This window comes from Poromitra crassiceps (genome assembly GCF_964638095.1).
Source record: "Poromitra crassiceps genome assembly, chromosome: 10".
In the NCBI taxonomy this organism is placed as follows: Eukaryota; Metazoa; Chordata; class Actinopteri; order Beryciformes; family Melamphaidae; genus Poromitra; species Poromitra crassiceps.
Window position 1 is genome coordinate 14,397,321 of NC_139631.1, and position 23,495 is coordinate 14,420,815.

Sequence of the window (23,495 nt, forward strand, 5' to 3'; positions counted from 1 at the left end):
TTTGTCCCAGGATGTTTGAGTTCTTTTGGACATGTATATACACTTGGAATAGCGTTTCTATATGTACAGTATCAGCTTGCACTTACCCTCTAATCTGGTGGATCAGCGGCCAGCCACCCTGGTTGCGCACACAGCAGATACATGTTTGTATGTCAGTTTGTGTTAGAGAGAGAGAGAGAGAGAGAGTGTGTGTGTGTGTGTGTGTGTGTGTGTGTGTGTGTGTGTGTGTGTGTGTGTGTGTGTGTGTGTGTGTGTGTGTGTGTGTAGGTTACTATAGTTAACTAAAAACTAAAACTAGGTGTGGAAAAAAACATTTAGTTAACTAAAGTAAAAACTAGACTTTAGAAAAGAACGAAAACTAACTGAAACAATATTGTGTACTTACTAAACTAAACTAAAAATATACAGAAAATGTCTTTCGTTTTAGTCTTTGTCAATTTGGTCTAATTTGCCAACACAACAAGCATGAGGAGGCTTCGGTGCATAATTGATGTTTTGAGACTGGTGTTGAGAAATGTTTTTTGAGACTGGCATGTCTACTTGACTTGAGAGTCAATTCTTATCACAAAGTGTTGTTTGTACTGTAATACCTATTCTCAACTTGTTAAATCTTGCCCGTAAAAAATAACAACAGCTAATACATGTACTCAAACGAATACAAACTAAACGACACATTTTTAAACAATAAAAACTAAAATAAAGCGAGCAAACCCACTCTGGAAACTAACTCAAACTAAATTGAATTGAAAATAATAATACAAATTTGAATCTATAATAACTCTGGTGTGTATATTGGTTTGGGAGGGGTCACTTCCTTTCATGTGCTGTATGTATCAATCTATTTCTCTCCTATCTGAACCCTGTCAGGCTGTTAAAGCCATTGCCCTAGCCACATTATACTTTATAATAAATGTGGGTCTCTGCTCTCCTGTTCACAGCAGGGTAAATCAGTAGCCAGCCTTGCAGCAGACACCAGTCGCCACCTGTTGGTGTGTTTCCTGTGGGTGATGAAGAACGCTGACAGGAGTCTGATTCAGCGCTGGACTGTAGAGATGCCGTCCTCCCAGCTCAACAAGCTGCTGGAGCTGCTCACCATCTGCGTGTCCTGCTTTGAGTACAGGGTCAGTCTGCTCCTTCATCATCTTGCTTTCACTGTTAGAAATGGAGTTGCAGCAGTGATTTACATCACAGAGTGTTTTTGTATTTGACTGCATCGTGTTTCACTTAGACTAATACACACATTACCACAGGGATGATGTCGTTGTGTTTCACTGAGACTAATACACATTACCACAGGGATGATGTCGTTGTGTTTCACTGAGACTAATACACATTACCACAGGGATGATGTCGTTGTGTTTCACTGAGACTAATACACATTACCACAGGGATGATGTCGTTGTGTTTCACTGAGACTAATACACATTACCACAGGGATGATGTCGTTGTGTTTCACTGAGACTAATACACACATTACCACAGGGAGGATGTCGTTGTGTTTCACTGAGACTAATACACATTACCACAGGGATGATGTCGTTGTGTTTCACTGAGACTAATACACAGTACCACAGGGATGATGTCGTTGTGTTTCACTGAGACTAATACACATTACCACAGGGATGATGTCGTTGTGTTTCACTGAGAGTAATACACATTACCACAGGGATGATGTCGTTGTGTTTCACTGAGAGTAATACACATTACCACAGGGATGATGTCGTTGTGTTTCACTGAGAGTAATACACAGTACCACAGGGATGATGTCGTTGTGTTTCACTGAGAGTAATACACAGTACCACAGGGATGATGTCGTTGTGTTTCACTGAGAGTAATACACATTACCACAGGGATGATGTCGTTGTGTTTCACTGAGACTAATACACATTACCACAGGGATGATGTCGTTGTGTTTCACTGAGACTAATACACAGTACCACAGGGATGATGTCGTTGTGTTTCACTGAGACTAATACACAGTACCACAGGGATGATGTCGTTGTGTTTCACTGAGACTAATACACAGTACCACAGGGATGATGTCGTTGTGTTTCACTGAGAGTAATACACAGTACCACAGGGAGGATGTCGTTGTGTTTCACTGAGACTAATACACATTACCACAGGGATGATGTCGTTGTGTTTCACTGAGACTAATACACAGTACCACAGGGATGATGTCGTTGTGTTTCACTGAGACTAATACACAGTACCACAGGGATGATGTCGTTGTGTTTCACTGAGACTAATACACAGTACCACAGGGATGATGTCGTTGTGTTTCACTGAGAGTAATACACAGTACCACAGGGAGGATGTCGTTGTGTTTCACTGAGACTAATACACATTACCACAGGGATGATGTCGTTGTGTTTCACTGAGACTAATACACAGTACCACAGGGATGATGTCGTTGTGTTTCACTGAGACTAATACACAGTACCACAGGGATGATGTCGTTGTGTTTCACTGAGACTAATACACAGTACCACAGGGATGATGTCGTTGTGTTTCACTGAGACTAATACACAGTACCACAGGGATGATGTCGTTGTGTTTCACTGAGAGTAATACACAGTACCACAGGGATGATGTCGTTGTGTTTCACTGAGACTAATACACATTACCACAGGGATGATGTCGTTGTGTTTCACTGAGACTAATACACATTACCACAGGGATGATGTCGTTGTGTTTCACTGAGACTAATACACAGTACCACAGGGATGATGTCGTTGTGTTTCACTGAGACTAATACACATTACCACAGGGAGGATGTCGTTGTGTTTCACTGAGACTAATACACATTACCACAGGGATGATGTCATTGTGTTTCACTGAGACTAATACACAGTACCACAGGGATGATGTCGTTGTGTTTCACTGAGACTAATACACAGTACCACAGGGATGATGTCGTATGTGCATGCATTGGTGCATTGTGGCAAATTAAAACGGGGTTGTCCATCCTATACCTTTAAATGCGATGTAAAAAAAAATCATGATTTTCAGAAAAAAGCATCAAAAATCATAAAAGTAACATACAGTAGCACAGAGTGATGCATGAGCCATCTCCTGCATCACATTTGTCTATTGTAGTTAGTTACCATAGTGTGTGTGTGTGTGTGTGTGTGTGTGTGTGTGTGTGTGTGTGTGTGTGTGTGTGTTTCTGTGTTTCTGTAGGGCAAGCAGAGCGGTGACAAGGTGAGCACCCAGGCCTTACAGAAGTCCCAGCAGGCCAAGCTGCAGCTGGAGCAAGCCCTGCTGGGGGGGAGGGGAGCCCGGGGCGAAATGATGAAACGAGTTGGAGGTAGCGTATATTCTGGCTCTCTGCCACTTTATGGGAAACTACCAATTTCAAATGTCAGAGAATAGCTCTTTTTTTCTTATTTAAAGAATTCAGACCTGCATTTTGTATTGTACTGTATGCAGTATTTCAAAGCTGTAAGCATGACGTATGTCAAAAACTAGCGTGCTTATAATTCTAATAATGTTAACTTTATGTTTGTTTTCGGCATACAATAGCAGCAGAGTTTTCAAGAACCAAATTCAGGTTAGACAGAAAACTCCTAGATACTCACGGTGTGGTTCTTTACTGAGCAGAGCAGAATAAGTAAAATGAATAATAGATATGGCAAATTTAACTTAAACTATGGACGGTTTTCACTGAATTGTCAGGCCTGTCCTAGCAGACCTGTCAGTCCTATCATTCCTGACTAGCAAACACTGCAACAGGAAGTGAGCTGGGGGTCCATTTAGAATGTTTTGATTGTCAAGTTAAAACCGTCTATAAAACGCCACATTCAGCTGCAATTTCTCACACAAATCCCCTGATGATCTTGTATGCCAATTAAGTTGCATTATGATGTCACATGACAGGATGATGTACTTCTGGTTTCTTCATCTATTAGTTTGCACGGACTGTTGGACAGAACCTGTAGTGGTTTAGAGATGCATTGTCGTTATTTGATGAGCTGTTTTCTTGTCGTCATCGGCTGATTGCTTGAGCTTTGCCCCCTGACAGGAATGGATAGGACCATGGGTCAGAGAGAGAACCTTCGCTGGAGGAAAGACCTGACCCAGTGGAGACAGACCAACGACAGGCACGACAAGTACGTTGTGACCCGAATAACTGTTTCTCTCTTGCTTTCTATCTTTGTTTTTGTCTTTCTTTGCTTTTGTGCTGCCTTGCCTTCTTTGCTTGTTGCTTCTTTTAGCACTCTGTCTGAATATCTGTCTCTCTCTGTCAGTCTTTCCTTCTCTGAGTCTCTCTCCTCTATACAGTATGTCATATGTTTCTCTCACCCTCTCCCATCAGAACTAAGGCCGAGTTGGACCAGGAGGCTCTGATCAGTGGGAACCTCGCTACAGAGTCTAACCTCATAGTGCTGGACTTGCTGGAGACCATCGTACAGGTCAGTACACTGCCAGGATGTACAGTATTTCTTTCAACATTTCTCTAACCACCCTGTCTGGAAGTGTGCTGCCTCTTCTTGAGCCGTTACTGGTTTTGTTTATGCCTTGATTTGATTTGATTTGATTTATTTTGCATCTCTCAAATATACCGACTAAGCTTTTACTACAAGGTTCGTTCTATTGCATCGCGCATAAATGCTGTCGCAAAATGGACCCATATTTTGAGTTGCGGAGGCATCTGAAAGTTGTCAAGACATTATTTTCCACCAGCCAGTCCTGTCATTCGAAAAACTGTTTATTTTCATGAATAATTGATATACTCAATGCAATTCATGATTCTGTATTTAACTGTGTAGCCTTGCACAGCTTTCTTCGTGGTTTGGAATAACAGCCTCTTTCAACTAGTGTTTTCTGCAGACACTCCTCAGAAATGCGGCAGTGATGCCATGTATGTATCTGCAGGGTTGACCTTTCCTCTCTTGTGATTTGTTGCTTGTGCCGTCCGTCTCCTGGCCAGGCGGTGCCATTGGCCGAGTGTAAGGACAGCGTGGTGGGCGGAGTCTTGAAGGTGTTACTCCACTGTCTCACCTGCAACCAGAGCAGCACTTTTCTCTCACACACCTTCGGCACACTCCGAGCGCTTGTTGTCAAGGTACTCTTCTTTTGTGTGTGTGTGTGTTTGTGTGTGTGTGGGTGTGTGCCTTTGCTTGCTTGGCAGGAGGTGCGGGGGTTGGTGTGTTTGCTTGAGGACTATGAGTGTCTAAAATTAAACGTACTTATTTGTTGGTGGGGGTGGCACATTGCTGATACAAGGCAGCTTTATTTATGTCTAGAGTGTGTGGTGTGTAGATCATCTTCTGTGTATGTGTGTGTGTGTGTGTGTGTGTAGTTTGGGGACCTGTTGTTCGAGGAGGAGGCGGAGCAGTGTGCGGACTTGTGCCAGAAGGTTCTTCAGTACTGCAGCAGTCCGGTAGATGAGAACAGGAGCCAGGCCTGCGCCACACTCTACCTCATCATGAGATACAGCTACAGCAATGCCAGCGTAAGACACACACACACACACACACACACACACACACACACACACACCCAGCAGATGTCAGTCATTTGTTACCTTTTCTGTCAGATCAAACTTGATCTAATATCAAAGCCCTGGAGAAATAAGGAGGCAAGCATATTTGCTACATTTATGTCAGACTAAATGTCATGTAAGTGCACATCAGAGCTTATGATACATGCAGAATTGCAGATATACACACACACACACACACACACACACACACACGTAAGGAGAAAGTTAGACACATGGTCTTATTCCATCTCCTCCACTCATCCTCTCTAGCTTTAATGTCTTTTCCATGTCTATTTTGAGCTTTGCTGGAGAAAGTTTCTGCTGAAGGATGTGTCTCTGAGTAGCGAGCAGAGAGATATGTCACTGTCTGCCTCCCCGTGTTCCTACCCCCCTTTAACTAATGACAGCCAGGCCTCAGTGTGTGTGTGTGTGTGTGTGTGTGTGTGTGTGTGTGTGTGTGTGTGTGTGTGTGTGTGTGTGTGTGTGTGTGTGTGTGTGCGCATGTATGTGTGTGTGCACTTGAGTGCGTATGAGTGGATCTGTGTGCGTCCGTGTAAGTATACGTGCCTCAAGGACAGTGAGAGAGAGAGAGAGAAACGTGGAAAAGGCAGAAAGGAAGAGATCGTGTCGTGACAGAAAGCAGTGTTTCTGCCGGAGGTAAAGCAGAGGCAGAGGGAAGTAAAGAGGAGCGAGAGGAGAGGGATCTGATGGAAGAGCGGTTGAGGCCAAAGCATTTTTGTTCTTTCTCGCAGGTACTGCAGTTTGGGACCTGCTGTTGCAGTCGATGTTTCCTGTGTTTGCAATGTGTACACTTTTAATGAAAGTCAGACAACAGCCCGTGGAACACACACACACACACACACACATACAGACACACACACACACACACACACACACACACACACACACACACACACACACACACACGTAGACACACACACACACACACACACACACACACACACACACACTTAGACACACCCACACACACACACACGTAGACACACACATCTCTAATTTAAAGTGAGTGGCTACTTCCCCACTGCGTTTGTGTTTACATGGTGCCAGGTCGATATGGTAAAGAGAATATGTTCTCAATAACCTACCTGCTAAAGTAAAGGAAATGACTGAATGAATGTGGTGTATACAGACAGAGGGAGGCTGGGATCTGAATTGGCGTAGCGGCAATATGACTCATCCATACAGGACCTACTCTCTCCCTCTTCTTCTGTTTATGTTTTCATCCCTCCATCCGCCCGCATCTCTTACCCTCCCTCTGTTACACACGCTCTTTTGCTCGCTCTCTCCCTTGCTTTCATATGAGATTGTGGTCATAAAAAGTGAACAAGAACATAATGGCTTTTCTCCATAAATGGACCAAATCAATAAAAACATCTCTCTGTCGTTAAAGCTAGGCTAATTATGGAAAGGATGGAAAGAGAGGTAGAGTGATGGGAAAAGGGCGGATGAGAGAGAGAGAGAAGAAGAAGAAGAGAGAAAGACAGAGAGGGTTAGGTGTTGACTTAAGCCATCATTTAGGCTGCTTCTGAGCACAGACATAGACACACACATGCACGCATGCACACACACACACACACACACACACACACACACGCACGCACGCACACACACACACACACACACACACACACACACACAGAGTTAGGGGGGAGTGATGGGTGGTTAGGCTCTGGCTCCATGCTCAGTTGAACAGAATGGGGCCGTAGAGATGATCCATGGGTGATTATGTCTCCGCTAATGGGAGATCATTTCCCGCTTAGCTGGTCATGCTGGAGATAGATGGCTCTACATACACACACACACACACACACACACACACACACACACACACACACACACACACACATACACACACACGAGAGCACACACACACACGTACTCGCACGCACACCTTGCTGCAAAGGGTGGAGATGGCATGTTACCTTGGATGGCTGTGTGAAGAATGGAGAGACGCAGGGAGGGGACAGGGGACCCAGAAAAATGAAGAAAAGACTCACATTTAGAGGGAGGATTTCTTGAAGCTAGCATTTAATTTGATCAAGATCAATTTTTCCTATCTTCTCTATCATTCCCCAATCCTGCATGACTTGAATTGCATGTAGAGTATTAGAAGATCCTTCAGACACCCAACAATGTAGGACATAATGGTAAAAAAAAACATCTATAAAGACCGGGTCTCAAATTGTTAGTAACAGTAGTACCAGTAATAGTGTCATTTGCCTATAATGTTACCAGTAATATTTTAGGCTATAGGCCTAAAATGGCAATGTATAATAGCTGCACAGTTCTTTACAGAATACCTGTACATTCTATTACTTTCAGTCATACCGGGTACTGCAGACCTGCCAAAAGGAATAATGGCCTGTCTCTAATAATAGCCTGACAGGACCAGTGCTTGTTGAGGTGAACAAAGGCTATTATTGGAAGTTATACAGTAGCTAAATCATTTAGAGACTATATAGTTACATACTGTAGCCCCTGCAGAAGGAAAACTCTTGTTAGCTTAATTTCTTTATTTTATTTTATGTTAGCGTGTCTAGTCATTTAATGCATTAACATGTCTACTGTACTTACTACTTAGATACTTTTAGTTTGCAGTAAGACATCAATTAACTAGGACTGTGCACATTTGTTCCAATGTAGGAGCCTCCGAAGCTCCTTCACATGTTGAAATGCAGCCTTGTTACACTGCAATTTCATATCTGAAAGCTGCCCTTTATATCATTATTTGATGAACGATGCAAATTGTGAGACTCTGTAATTCACTGTCTCCCTCTCTGTCCTGGTCAGAACTTCTCGAGGGTGAAGATGCAGGTGACCATGTCTCTGGCCTCTCTGGTGGGCCAGTCCTCAGACTTCCAGGAGGAATACCTGCGGCGCTCGCTGCGCACCATCCTGGCCTACGCAGAGGAGGACACCGAGATGCAGAACACTCAGCTGCCCTCACAGGTACCTGAAGAAGCCCAGACATACTCCTACAGACTGGGCAGGGAATACTACAAATACTGTAGTTACATGCCAAGCTACCTCTTATGTGTGTTTGTATTTTCAGGTGGAGGAACTTCTAAGGAACCTAAACGGTATCTTGTCAGACACAGTGAAGATGAGGGAGTTCCAGGAAGACCCTGAGATGCTCATGGACCTCATGTACAGGTGAGGAACGACATGCATCTCTGCTAAAAAGCCCTCTCCTTGTCTACTTCAGTATCTGTGTGTGTCTCTCGCTCTCTCTCCCTGTGGTTTGTCTCTATGTCGCGCTGCTGGTTTCTATTTCTCTGTGGTTTGGGTTGTTTTGCCTCTATTTGCTGCCCTCACTATGGTAACCATGTGGTAGCAGTTTAGTCTTCTGATCTGGCTTTGTGTATATGCAAATGCAAACACGGTGTGTGTGTGTGTGTGTGTGTGCGCGTGCGTGCGTGCGTGCGTGCGTGTGTGTGTGTGTGTGTGTGTGTGTGTGTGTGTGAGTGAGAGAGCACGAAAGAGAAACACTGAGACAAAGGGTGCATACATGTGCTGTATGTTGATTCAGGTTCCTAATTTAAATGTGCTCTAATGTGTCCTACATGTGTCATTTATCATGCACCTTTCTGTTTGGTTTTGGGCCCAGTCACCTGGTGTGTGTCTGACAGCCAGTACAGAACACACACACACACACACACACACACACACACACACACACACACACACACACACACACACACACTCACACACACTCACACTCACTCACTCACCGGGGCTCACCCCAACACATAGGCCATTTACACAGAAGACATTTGGTCTCCAGATGCATGCATTTATTAATAATACCTAAGCATAGTGACTCACCTGGATCACCTAATGATAAATGCGTTTTTGTTTTATACCCATGCTGTTACTGATTTTGCATGCATTCCATGGACGGAAAAACGATTTCCAAAATTCTATTGGTCATGACAAATACATGGCTCAGCTAACAAGCTAAATGTCACTGAAACACTCACTTAGACAGCCATTTTGTTTTAGATATCCAATGTTTCATTAGTCTGCTCCCAAAAGCTTGTCATCTGCTAATCCGGTCAAAAGCGAATACGGCAGTTGCAGATCCGGCGGTTGCAGATTCGGCGGATATGGAAACAAGAAACAATTCTGCTCTGAAAACATAGTAAATACATGCAGTGCGGGTTATCTTGCTATGTAGCTAATCCACAAAAATAAAATCAGAATCACTTTTATTGCCACAAGTTTACATACTGTACGAGGAATTTGTCTTAGTGTCAGTATGCAGCGTAGCGGTCATATCAATATTCAGAGATAAATAAAATAGGAAAAATACATAAAAGACAATCACAACGTTGCAAGTGCAGTCCAATATATACAACATATACACAAGTAGGAGGAGTGTTCAGTAGGCATTGAATATGAATGTACATTAACTAAAACCAAATAACACGATAGAACGATAACACTGATCCGGCAGATCTGGTGCTGGATCTGGCGGATCTTAGACCGGAGCAGTAACAGATACCAGGCTCGTCTCCTTTGAGAGAGAGCCTGGTGACGCGAGGTTAGTATTCATACCTAAGTGTATATTGACTCACCTGGTTCAGGTGAAGTCAAACATATTCATCGACTCTTTGTGTTTTACTGTTCACATTTATACACAGCACACACACCTCTTCCTACAGTAGGCACATACCAGACTGCTCTCACTTATCAATCTAAACAGCATTTTAATATACAATCAAGTCTTAGTACATTCGGTTTTCATCTCAGCAGTGTCCCCAAATCGTCAACTCCCACCACGCGACCTACATGAATCCCAATAAGACTAGAAAATTGCCCTCCTTCTCCTCCCGGCTCAACATTGCCCTCCTTCTCCCCCCGCCTCAGGATAGCAAAGGGCTACCAGACGTCTCCTGACCTGCGTCTGACCTGGCTGCAGAACATGGCCGAGAAGCACAACAACAGGAAGTGTTACACCGAGTCGGCCATGTGTCTGGTCCACTCTGCCGCCCTGGTGGCCGAGTACCTCAGCATGCTGGAGGATCACAAGTACCTGCCAGTGGGCAGCGTCACATTCCAGGTAGAGGATGCACAACACCATATTATACACACAGAAAATGCAAGGAGGTCAACTGAAACACACAGAAAGCAAGAAGACAGTAAAACTGGAAAAAAATGAAGAAAACGAAGCAATAAGCACAGGCACACGCACGCACACACATACACACACACGCGCACACGCACGCATGCACGCACGCACGCACACACACACACACACACACATACACATGTTGTAGTGATCCTTTTGTTTGTTGTGACTGTTTTGCTGAACGGAAGCAAACCCTCCACTACACATCACATCACACCACACCACTCCCCACAGATGATTTTCCAATTTGGCCTGTGTGTGTCCTGTCCAGAGGGGGGAGCTGTACACTCATAACGTCAACGTATAACTACGGCTCTCTTGGTAGCACTGCTTAACACAACGCCTTTGAAGTTGAAGGGGGAGAAAGGCAGCATAGTGGCAAACAGATGACTCTGAGTCATAACTGCTCCTGTGGGAACATGGGAACAGATTGTCCCCCCGAACTGAAAGCAAACAAAGTTATAATGGCAGCTATGATGGGCAAACCATGAGCTGACACACACACACGCACACGCACACACACACACACACACACACACACACACGCAAACAAACAAGACCTCTGCTGTGCCTGGGACAGGACACTCTAACCTGCAGCAGTCAGCAGCTCATTGATTGGCCGATCATCTAATTAGTTCCATTCCCCACTGTCGGACATCTCCTTTTACATGCTGGAGTCAGCCTCGGCGATTGATTATTTGATTAATTAAAGGGCTAATTGATTGATTAGCCTACTGATTTTTCTTTCCATAGAACATCTCCCCCAATGTGCTGGAGGAGTCGGCGGTGTCAGATGACATCCTGTCCCCAGACGAGGACGGGGTGTGTTCAGGACGCTACTTCACTGAGGGCGGCCTGGTGGGACTGTTGGAGCAGGCTGCAGAGCTCTTCAGCAACGTAAGGCAACCGAGTCGCATTGATATTACATAATTAAATATGAATATAGCAACGTTTGGAAGGTATTTGCATCCAAATACACCAAGTTTAAAGCCCCATTTGTAGTCTTTCTATTTGGGGAAACTGCGCCCCCACCTAAATGCTACACTTCCCTGTTTGTACGTTCAGATATCAGCCTTATTCTACAGTTTCTGCTTGTACTCTCTACTTTGCTTACCTTTCTGCAGTGTTTGTAACTGGTTCACTGGGGGGAAAATAGCCCTAATATCCACAAATGTTTTTGTCTCGACTTGTTTCAGTGAGAGAAGTAGCTAATCGCGCCGCTAATCAAGCTAGCAAGCGGAACATGTTTCACTCCCTCCCTATATGTACAGTACTTCACAAATAAAAGCATCCTGTTAATTTGTCAGCGGAAAACATTTAATTTGAAGGAGCTGTACAGTCCAGGCAACTTGACACTGTCAAGCCGCTCCTGGACGCAGACACCATAAATCCATAGTGCAGGAACAGGCCTTTAGAGAGTATTGTGGGAATGACAGAGCTGCCATTCTCCCTATTAGAAGTCACTGTACCATCAAATGATTAAAAAGCTGTTATATTAAGGTCAAATAGTTACATAATGGGCCTTTAATCTGTAAAAAAGTGAGTTGGTGTTTATGCTGATTCGCTGAATGTTGGAGGAAAAGTAAGAAGGATGTTATGCCTTAGAAGATTTGGTTCACAAGGAAAGCAAATTGCAAATGTTTGAGGGTAAATACATTTCCATATGCATCTGATCAGAAAATGAGCTCTCTTTACAGGAGTGAGCATGCTAATCCACAGTCATTTCTGTCTTGTCAGGGCACTCTGTATGAGGCAGTGAACGAAGTCTATAAGATCATCATCCCAATCCTGGAGGCACACAGAGATTTCAGAAGGCTCGCCTCCACCCATGACAAACTACAGAGAGCCTTCGACAGCATCATTCACAAGGTAATAACTGCCAGGCTGCACTTTTATTTATGCAGTTGACCTTTATTTCAGGCAGGTTAATTAGCTAGAAATAAAAGGCTATTTCCCAAAGTGTTTACAAAATGTTTTGAATTATTACCCGACCTTAATTATTCAGTCTTTCTACATGCATTCAATCTATTGCCATTGGGAATCCTTTTGTCAATTTAGGACTACAATCCAGTCTTTCAGAAAGGACCAGCATTTGCTTCAGTCATTTTCTTTTCTACTTCTTCAAATGGTGGACATCACAATCACATTGTGAAGCAAAAATCGTCATATTCTTATTAACAATCAAGATCCAGTAAAAGGCTCTTAACATAATGAGGAAGAATATCCTCAGGATTATGGTGTAATATCCAATCTTCCTTCAATTTCCTTAATGTTTGATGCCTGGCTGTTATTTTAAGCCTGGCACAATCACCATCTGTATTGGGCCTGAGCTTTTTCCCTCTTTCTTCTCTCCAGGGACATAAGAGGATGTTCGGAACCTATTTCCGAGTAGGTTTTTATGGGGCCAAGTTCGGGGACCTGGATGAACGGGAATTCATTTACAAGGAGCCAGGGATCACACATCTGCCTGAGATATCTCACAGACTGGAGGTAAGGCAGAGAGAGAGAGAGAGAGAGAGAGAGAGAGAATGCTGTACTGTGAATCTGTCTGAGTGAGATGGAGGGAAAGAGGAAAGTAGGGACTGACTGGACGAATTGAGGGAATCTGACAATGACTGAAGGACTTTCAATGCAGCACAGGAAGACCAAGGCCAGACCACAATTGTCCATCTGTTGTGATGAGTTTTTTCATTTGATTCTGTGACCAGAGTGTATTGTTGTTACACTTGCCTTTCATTTGAGTACTAAAAAGCCGGAATCATGTTCTTACAGCAATGAATGTTTAAATTGCTTAGGCCTAGAAAGTCTTGAAACAATTGTTAAATGAAATTCAAGACCTTTCAGGCTTTCAACGAAGTGCTCTTTCAAGGACAATTTAATCTGTTTAATAGCCTGGAAATGCAAAGAAAATTGCATGAACTTGGCCTCAAGACTGTGATACAGTATAATGTGAACAGTACTGTGTATTATACTACAGTATAATGTGTACAGTACTGTGTATTATACTAGATATTTTCCTCCCTCCCCTAGAACTTCTACAGTCAGTGTGTTGGAGAGGATGCTTTGGAGATGATCAAAGACTCAATACCAGTGGACAGGAACAAACTCACCCCCAGCAAGGTGGGACCACTGTAATGTCTCAACACCGTTTGTTGTCACATTTCTGATTGTAATAAAGATCAAATGAAATGTTAATGATCCCTCTGGGCAAAGCAAATGATTGCTTCAGCAAATAGCAATATGATGCAGCAAAGAAAAACATTACTCTGAATATGAATGTAGTAGATGAGGGTTATATATAGTAAACATATTCAAGATTCAAGATGTTTATTGTGACTCCGGTTGTACAATTGTGTGAAAGTTGTATGCGGGGAGGCTCCACAGGATATAAAATATAAGACAAGGAGCAAAAATGCAAATGAAATAAATATGAAACACAGCATAAAAGAAACACACAACAGCAATATGAATATAAATATGAAATAGAGTCAGAAGGCAAGAAAAGAAACACTAGCAAATGGCAGTGTGAGGTGCTACAATGGCAATGAAAGGTGCAAGACGTAGCAGTGCAGGTTTATATTGTTATGAATCAAAGTATTGCACTTAAACAAATATTGCAATCAGTCATATTGTACTCCAAAGTTTGTGGGAGGTTGTGTGTGTGTGTGTGTGCGTGCGTGCGTGCGTGCGTGCGTGCGTGCGTGCGTGCGTGCGTGCGTGCGGGTCATTTGTTGCTGAGGAGTCTTATGGCCTGAGGAAAGAAGCTAGAGTAGAAAAGTAGAAAAGTAGAAAAGTATGAATGAAAAGTATGAATAAAGTATGGATCACAACATTATGAGGGTGTGCACAATAGCAGCAGTAGAACTTACTAAGGCGAAGAAAAAATATCTGGGAAAAAATATGTACAATATGAAATACTGTAAGTGAATATTTCTGAACGAAATCTGAAAAAACTTCCCTATTTTGAGTCATCAGTACAGTGTGCTGAGAGTCCAGTTTTATGAATACCACCACTTCTATCCAGGCATATATCCAGATCACCTATGTAGAGCCCTACTTTGATGACTACGAGATGAAAGACCGGCTGACAAACTTTGAGAAGAACTTCAACCTGCGGCGCTTCATGTACACCACGCCCTTCACCAAGAGCGGCCGGCCGCGGGGTGAGCTCTACGAGCAGTACAAGAGGAAGACCATCCTCACCACCATGCATGCCTTCCCCTATGTCAAGACCCGCATCAATGTCATCCAGAAAGAGGAGGTAGTTGCCATGTTACTCACTGTAGCACATCTGGTGGGCATGAATACACTGACGATCTGCCCTAAAGCAAGCCACATAAGGATTCTCATGTGTTACTGCTATAATCAATCACTTGTGAACACAACTCTCTCCAAGTCAGGAAACCACAGCTGTAATCTGGGATGTCATCAAGGCAATTTGTCCAATCCATGAACAATGAGTTGACGCTGAGATTGTGGACTCACAATCTGCTTGAGCGTTTATATTGAAATTAGCTTGGTTTTATTGCAGGTGTGAAAAAGAAAATGTGACAAGAAAAAGCCAGCACTCAAAAAAGTCCTTTTGAATATTTAATTTACCTCAGTCAGGATAGAACAGCACATACATGTTTCGGCCTGACGGCCTTCTTCACTGAAGAAGGCCGTCAGGCCGAAACATGTATGTGCTGTTCTATCCTGACTGAGGTAAATTAAATATTCAAAAGGACTTTTTTGAGTGCTGGCTTTTTCTTGTTTAATTTGTACCCGTGCCGTGCACCGGACCTCTTTCTTCACTCTCCGAGTGTGCTCGCATTTTGCTACTTTTGGAAAAAGAAAATGTGCCCGCCCATGTTCCTGCACCATCAACCTCGGCACTCGTGCCGGTCTCAAAATCATAGCTCACAGATTTATCCCTTGATCATAGCAGAAATACACTTGCTCTCTTGTTTCCAGCTTTGTGAGAGATTTGGTCATACACATCATTATGGGAAACATTCAGTTTGAGGATAGATCTTACCATTTTTGTCTTTGTTTTTTCATTGTTTTTTCTCTTTCCACTCATCTCTCTCTCGCTTCCAGTTTGACTTGACTCCCATTGAGGTGGCCATCGAGGACATGCAGAAGAAGACTAGAGAGCTGGCAGTCGCCACACACAGAGAACAGCCCGACGCTAAGATCTTACAGATGGTGCTACAAGGCTCTGTGGGAACCACTGTTAACCAGGTAATATATAGTGTCACAGCTACTTTGTGAACACAGGGGCTGCTTGCTCTCATATACTATGCCGTCTATGTTCTCCGTATCACGGCCGAATCAATCGCTTTAAGTTGAGCGAAATGATGACCGCTCTCTTTGAAATGATTACACTCTGCGCCGTAACGCTTTTAACCCCCGAGGGTTCCTTACCAGTGTGTAGGGGGAAACCAGAATAATTCACCCCTATTCATCTTGTCGCATTTACAGTTTCCATTGTAATTGCGGAGAGTGCAGGTGGGAGACATGACAGTGATCACACATCAAAGCCTTCGCCCTATCCATAACCCTAATCCTTCCTTTTCTTTCCCCCTGATTTAGTTAAGACGTCAATTCATGGCGCCTCTTCCTTTCATGTGTGCGCCGCGCGGCACGCTGAACCGGAGGTCTCTTTGATCTGATCGCTCCCAGGTCCTGCCAGCATGGTGAATGTTAGAGTAATGATGAAGCCGGCTATGGCGTGGGCCACTCCCCTCCCCCCCCCCCCCCCCTTTTTTTTTTGCTTTATCTTCCAGCGTCTAATCTGACAGGTCCCTCGCTCCAACCTGATGGTTGTATACATAACCCTAATGCTCAGCAGCTCCGTAAACATATAACTCTTGACTGTAATCAGGAGAGGAGACCGGCTCTTTGCGTGTCGGTCCAGAGCTCAGAGCGAGGATTGAGGCCCAGGCCCGATGCGTTTATGATGCTAATCAGAGCTGTTTAACTGTGCCTGTCGTGATGCAGGCGCTGTGCGAGCGCGCTGTGGTTTTATGATGAATATAAGTTAGGATAACTAGATCTCATACTGGGCAAATGGGAGCCAAATGGTGGGTCTATACGGGGGTTAGTGGTGACATTAGACATGTAGAGGGCTAATCATGGCTCCCCTCTCTGATCTGATCTCTTCCTCATGTTCCACTTCAACATCCTGGCCCTTAGCTGTATTTAGCAAGTCATTTTCCCCAGACTGAAAGAGAGGCATTCTTCATCCCTCCTTTGTTCACACGCACTCAAACACTTGCTCTTCCTCTCTTACCTCCTCTGTCTGCTTCCTGCTCTCTGTTTTTCTTTCTTTCTCTCTCTCTCTCTTTCTGTTCCTCTTTTCCTTCTGTGCTCGCTCCTCTCCCCCGCTTCCTCTGTAGGGCCCATTGGAGGTGGCCCAGGTCTTCCTGAATGAGATCCCAGCGGACCCCAAGCTGTTCCGTCACCACAACAAACTGCGCTTGTGTTTCAAAGAGTTCATAATGAGGTAAGATACCATCAAAGATACACCACATCGTGACGACGTACCGCAGCGTAGTCAGACACAAATGAGGAGAAACTTTCAAAAGTAAGCACTTCCATGGCAAGCTATAAACCCAGAGGATTTCAACTTGACTTTTTATTTGATTCCCTCACTGAAATTGCCTTCTTATTTCTCATTATTGTTACGGTACCAATGCCTGGCACTGGTTCAGCAGGTGGAAGTATAGAACAATGCTTCAAAGAGATTTCTGGGTACAAAATGGCATCATGGTGAGACTTGAATTCAAGGGAGTGAAAGTCCATCAATAGAGACACAGCGGAGCGCGTCATCATTCAGAAACCACGCCCAAAATGGGGGGAAACAAAAACTCCCCCCCCAATCCTGGCGTTCTCCTAATGCCACGTGTTGCACACAAAGATCATATATACGGAAGATGAACACTCCAACTTACTTCCTCGACAGCTAGATCCGCTTTTTTCTTCTCGCCAATTCTCAATGGCTTCCTTGTTTTGCTTGGGAGCACAAAAAAAACGTTAATTGGCGATTTTTTTACATTTGTTGTCTGCGCAGCCCACCACACAACAGCTTTTAGCTATGTTTAATTCAAGGAAAATGACGCTGGTGTATGGGAGTGAGTGGAGAGCTTTCCCCCGTGATGGGTGTGGCCTATTTCATGCAGTGTCTCTATACTGTATTCAAACCAGTGCCGGTGTTGCTGTAGGATGATTAAAAAAAATTACCATAGAAAACTGTGACTGTTTGATGAAGAATGATATCATACAGTAGAGCTAAAGCATTGTGTCAATCAAGATGGAAAGACAGAGGTGATAATAGCCAGTAAATTGCATACCAGATCACGCTTAAAGAAATCAGACAGATCGGATGGATGTGAATTAATATAACCCACTGTGACAGGTTTATTTTTTCATTTCCCATATGACATATGAATATATTTTTCCTCATAATGTCACTAAGCTACTACGCCTTTTGGAATTGCAAAGGTTTATTGTTCCCAGGAGTTTCATGATATTTTGAATATTCAAAGCATAATTTAAAACCATCCCACCAGCAAAAGCAATGTGTCTGAGGATATGCTGATTTAGTGCAGGGTAAGTGTGTGCAGACGTGCAGGTGTGTGTGTTTGCACGTGTGTGTGAGCATCTCGTGGGCATGGACTTTTGGCCTCCAAAAGGTGGCTTTCATTTTCAAACCCTCATGTCACATTCCAGCTGCCTTCTTTGCTGCAAACAGGCGGGCAAATATTTACTGTATTTTCAGAAACGTTTATCTTCTTTCTTAATCCGAGCAAGCTGGCACAGTGGCGCTAGCCCCTTTTGTATGCCAATCCTCTCACCCGTGGCATTTTACAAATTGCATGAAGGAAAACTTTAGTGTGTGCTCCTCCTCACACCCAAACATTTCATTAGCTATCATTTGGAATGTGACTCATTACTCTAATCACTGTTATTAAACTGCTAAGTCACTACTGTGACTTGATGTACTGTATGGCTCAAGGGCACACAAATCTTTGTCAGATGTTAAACCCATAATTTTGTTTGGATATTCAAATATAAAAGCAACTCACACTTTTATTCATTTTCATTCAAGCTCATAAAAGCTCCCACTTGTATGTGGGTTTAATTTATACTAATTAGGGCTCAAATGATCAAATTCATAGATATTAATTGATGTGAGTAGTAATTTTGCTACAAGGATTCAAAGAAATATTGAGCAAAAAGTGATTCATCGAATCAAAATCACAGTTACAGTATCACACAAAATGAAATATCCTGAATATTTGTAAAGACCTGTCGAAATATATAGTATTATTCACATACATGTACTGTATTATAGGCTTATAGCATGATTTTTGTTTTTGCTGATGAAAATTAAATTGAATGGCTTGATGTGATGGATTGTGAACTATATCACACACTTGCACTATGCCAACTCTTACAGCTTAAATGATCAAGCAATGGTCAAAGTGCATTGACAAGCAGGTGAAGTTACGTTTGACCAGTTATCCCAGTGTTGTCCCTCCTTGTGAGAGAGAGCCTGACTGCTGTGGGCACTGGGGACACCCAGGAAGCACGGGTGGTCAGTCTGGTCCCCCCCTGCTTATGCTTGTCTACAGGACCTGAACCAGATAAGGAAGGCTTTTGCTGCACTCAGATTTCCCCTTGGAATGACAATTTGTCCCCCCCACCCCCATGGATCTGCTGCATCGCCTCTCACTGACAGCTTCCAAATGTCACCTCTCTGTACAAACCAATCCAGACATGAGGCCAGCCATCTCTCTTTTCTGCAGCTCCTGATGTGTTCTCTATTTTCCACAGGTTGTTGTTGTGCTGCTTGCCCTCTTCTCTGTCCTATGGTCACATTCTTCATAGTGAAATAAATGTGCCCCCAAACTTCTCGTTACTCCTCGCGAAACCTGACAAACTTGCTTCACAATATGTTGTCAGGCTGGACTAACTTGTGATCTGTCTAATTACTTAGAGCATGTATCCGACAACAAAGTGTGTCTTGTGCCATTATGAAACATTTGCATTCACACAAATCAGCCTTGATCAAGTTTTATTTGTTTATTTATTTCAAATGATCTAAACAAGACATCTTTGCTTTGGCTGAGACTGAGCTGTTTTTCAAATATGAATTTATTTTTAGTTGGCTTCTGTGGGAAATCATCAGATAATGATAATGAATGTCAAAAGACTGGGGAGAGCACAGCTATGTACTTCATAAAACTGAGGACACTTGATCATATTTGTCGAGCTCTGTCGGTCAGTAGCATTCATTTTCTACATTACAAGCCAAGCAGTCAGATAGCCAGCTCCACATCAGCAGATCTTTTTTTATTATGGCTTGGAAAATGCTTTGCCGTTGTCAACAGTCCCTAATGCTCAGTGGCCTGTGTATTTACTGTATACTGTTACACGACATTGCAGTTTTCCATATTACCCTCATTAAAAGCTGAGAGATAAACTCCGACATGTGTTTGCAATCATCCCCTTCTATCCGATTTCCTACAGAGCGGTCTGCATGTCGACCATTATACATCTCATGATGGAGGAGAGCACCTCTGTATTTACTGCAGACCCTGTGGACCTCCGCTCTATCATCAGCCATTCTCCTCTTCTCAGCACATGGGGGAAGAATAGGAGTTTTATTTGTTAGCCATTTGTGACTATGGAGTTTTTACTCCTGCCCGGCTCTGGAAACAGCCTTGTGGGTCATTCATAGTTCAGCTCAGAGATACTTTGAAAGGTCAAAGAGGCACAGAGGACCTCCTTACAGTCCCGCACATTTATAAATTACTAAAATTTATGTTAAGCAGTTACGGGATGGATGTAGTTATTATGAAATATTGCAATGCAATTTTGAAAGCTAGAGAGGGAACTACTTTTGGATTTGTTGTGTAGAAGAGAAGAAAGGCCAACACACTCAATGTCCTTTTTGGGAATTTGAATCAGTCTGGGTCAGAGTGCAAACAACGTCCCCGTTTCAGCAAGTCGTCTTCATCAGTGTTGTGAGTTTGGACATTTGTTTTGTAGAGGTCAGCCGCTTCAGATTTCTGGGGATTAACATCAGCGAGGATCTGAGCTGGTCACACCACACAGGCTTGGTTGTGAAGGCAGCAGAACAGCGGTTCTTCTTCCTCCGATGGCTGAGGAACTTTGGTATGGACTCCAGGATACTCACCAACTTCTATAGATGTACTACAGTATAGAGAGTATCCTGACTGGCGGCATCACGGCCTGGTATGGCAGTTGTACCGCCCTCGACCACAAAGCCCTGCAGAGGGTGGTCAACTGAGCACAACACATCACAAGGTCGGAGCTGCCAGCCACCCAGGACCTCTACAGCCAGTGCTGCTGATCCTCTCTGACCACAGCCATCCCAGCCACAGACTGGATCCCCTTTGACCCCAGCAACAGACTGGATCCTCTCTGACCACAGCCATCACAGCCACAGACTGGATCCTCTCTGACCACAGCCACAGACTGGATCCTCTCTGACCACAGCCACAGACTGGATCCTCTTTGACCCCAGCCATCACAGCCACAGACTGGATCCTCTCTGACCACAGCCATCACAGCCACAGACTGGATCCTCTTTGACCACAGCCACAGACTGGATCCTCTTTGACCACAGCCATCACAGCCACAGACTGGATCCTCTTTGACCACAGCCACAGACTGGATCCTCTCTGACCACAGCCATCACAGCCACAGACTGGATCCTCTTTGACCACAGCCACAGACTGGATCCTCTTTGACCACAGCCATCACAGCCACAGACTGGATCCTCTTTGACCACAGCCACAGACTGGATCCACTCTGACCACAGCCATCACAGCCACAGACTGGATCCTCTTTGACCACAGCCACAGACTGGATCCTCTTTGACCACAGCCATCACAGCCACAGACTGGATCCTCTTTGACCACAGCCACAGACTGGATCCACTCTGACCACAGCCATCACAGCCACAGACTGTTCATGCTCCTGCCGTCTGGCAGGTACTACAGGAGCATCCAGACCCCAACCAGCAGGTTCAGAGAGTCTGTACCTCAAGCCATCACTCTGCTCAACTGTTGAATGGCTGCACCTCTCTCTCCTTTTAATCTTATCAGTTTAATTGCACTAGCACATTTTTTTTAATTACTTACTCTGTGTCTTCTTGTGTGATTGATTGCTGTGCAATTAATTTTTAATTTTTTACTTATTACTGAGTAAGTTATACCTGCTTTTAAGTATTGTTTTGCTTTTTATTGATATTAATTTTTTAAAATGTTTTTACTACAGTAAAGTTGAGTGGGCTCTTCTAAGTATAAGATTTTCATTGCAGGTAACGGATGTTTGCATTGTTGCCGCTATATGACAATAAACTTGAAACTTGTTAAGTTTTGGAGGCTATTGCATTGGATTGAAAGAGTCAAGGAGTACACTGGACTCTTTTTGTGATTTAATATTATTGAAGCTAAAGCTGAATAAAACTAACTGGTGAAACACACCAATCACACTCCATTCATACATGCCGCTATAGATACAGTGTATAATTTTGTCCATGCTTCTATCCATCTTTCACTCACGCCATGCTCTTCTCTCTGTCCTGTAGGTGTGGCGAGGCATCTTTCACTCACGCCATGCTCTTCTCTCTGTCCTGTAGGTGTGGCGAGGCATCTTTCACTCACGCCATGCTCTTCTCTCTGTCCTGTAGGTGTGGCGAGGCATCTTTCACTCACGCCATGCTCTTCTCTCTGTCCTGTAGGTGTCTCACGCCATGCTCTTCTCTCTGTCCTGTAGGTGTGGCGAGGCATCTTTCACTCACGCCATGCTCTTCTCTCTGTCCTGTAGGTGTCTCACACCATGCTCTTCATGCTCTTCTCTCTGTCCTGTAGGTGTCTCACACCATGCTCTTCATGCTCTTCTCTCTGTCCTGTAGGTGTGACTCACACCATGCTCTTCATGCTCTTCTCTCTGTCCTGTAGGTGTCTCACACCATGCTCTTCATGCTCTTCTCTCTGTCCTGTAGGTGACTCACACCATGCTCTTCATGCTCTTCTCTCTGTCCTGTAGGTGTGGCGAGGCGGTTGAGAAGAACAAGCACCTGATCACGTTTGAGCAGAAGGAGTACCAGCAGGAGCTGAAGAAGAACTACAACCGCCTGAGAGAGAGCCTGAGGCCCATGCTGGAGAGGAAGATTCCTGAGCTTTATAAACCCATCATCAAGCCGCGCCTGGAGAACAGGTAAACTGACACACATCACACATCAGGTTGTGCCACCAGCGCAGCAAAGAGGGGTATAGATATAACCATAGATATTATATTACTATAGATGGGTCACCGCAGGCTCTGCCAATTCTAACAAATGGTAGCAGCAAGTCTCCTAAATTGTCACGTGACTCCAATAGACTCAGACCTGCTGAAAGTCTCCTAAGTGGCCGTGTCCGTGGAAAACCAAATGACAAAAAGACATTAAGTGAGTTGAAGTTGGGCCATCTTGCTTGAAATCCCATCGTCTTTGATATAACTGCCCCTCTGGGTGCCTGGTTTCTTCCTCTTCTCCATGACATACTGTTTTAACAAGAGACTGAGCTCATAAAACACTTACTGCACCATTGATCTGTGTGTCTTACGGGTTCTGAAGCCAAAAGGAAGTGAGCTCAAATGCAATCAAATTGGAGTCATGTATATTAATACGGACTTATTTCTCACTAAGTGCTTTTATAACACCATGGTAACCATATAATAGTAATCTTGATTTCATCTTTGTACTGTATAGCTGTTCCACTCTGTGAGGCAAACATGTTTTTTTTAACTGCTGTATTGTGTGCTAGAAGACACTCATGGAAACATTTACCCCCC

General features: G+C 43.8%; 1 protein-coding gene across 1 annotated transcript in view; it reads left to right on the plus strand.

Annotated features, from left to right (window-relative positions):
- Positions 1-23,495, plus strand: part of dock8 (dedicator of cytokinesis 8) — an 86,456-nt gene that overhangs the window by 60,957 nt on the left and 2,004 nt on the right. The window contains exons 31-47 of the mRNA XM_083644348.1: positions 939-1,121; positions 3,184-3,310; positions 4,025-4,112; positions 4,319-4,415; positions 4,934-5,068; positions 5,306-5,458; positions 8,300-8,458; positions 8,562-8,662; positions 10,379-10,571; positions 11,394-11,537; positions 12,378-12,509; positions 12,996-13,130; positions 13,671-13,760; positions 14,665-14,901; positions 15,720-15,863; positions 17,021-17,127; positions 22,707-22,877. Of these exons, the coding sequence (XP_083500474.1) occupies positions 939-1,121; positions 3,184-3,310; positions 4,025-4,112; positions 4,319-4,415; positions 4,934-5,068; positions 5,306-5,458; positions 8,300-8,458; positions 8,562-8,662; positions 10,379-10,571; positions 11,394-11,537; positions 12,378-12,509; positions 12,996-13,130; positions 13,671-13,760; positions 14,665-14,901; positions 15,720-15,863; positions 17,021-17,127; positions 22,707-22,877 (2,396 nt within the window). The remainder of the gene's footprint in view (positions 1-938; positions 1,122-3,183; positions 3,311-4,024; positions 4,113-4,318; positions 4,416-4,933; positions 5,069-5,305; positions 5,459-8,299; positions 8,459-8,561; positions 8,663-10,378; positions 10,572-11,393; positions 11,538-12,377; positions 12,510-12,995; positions 13,131-13,670; positions 13,761-14,664; positions 14,902-15,719; positions 15,864-17,020; positions 17,128-22,706; positions 22,878-23,495) is intronic.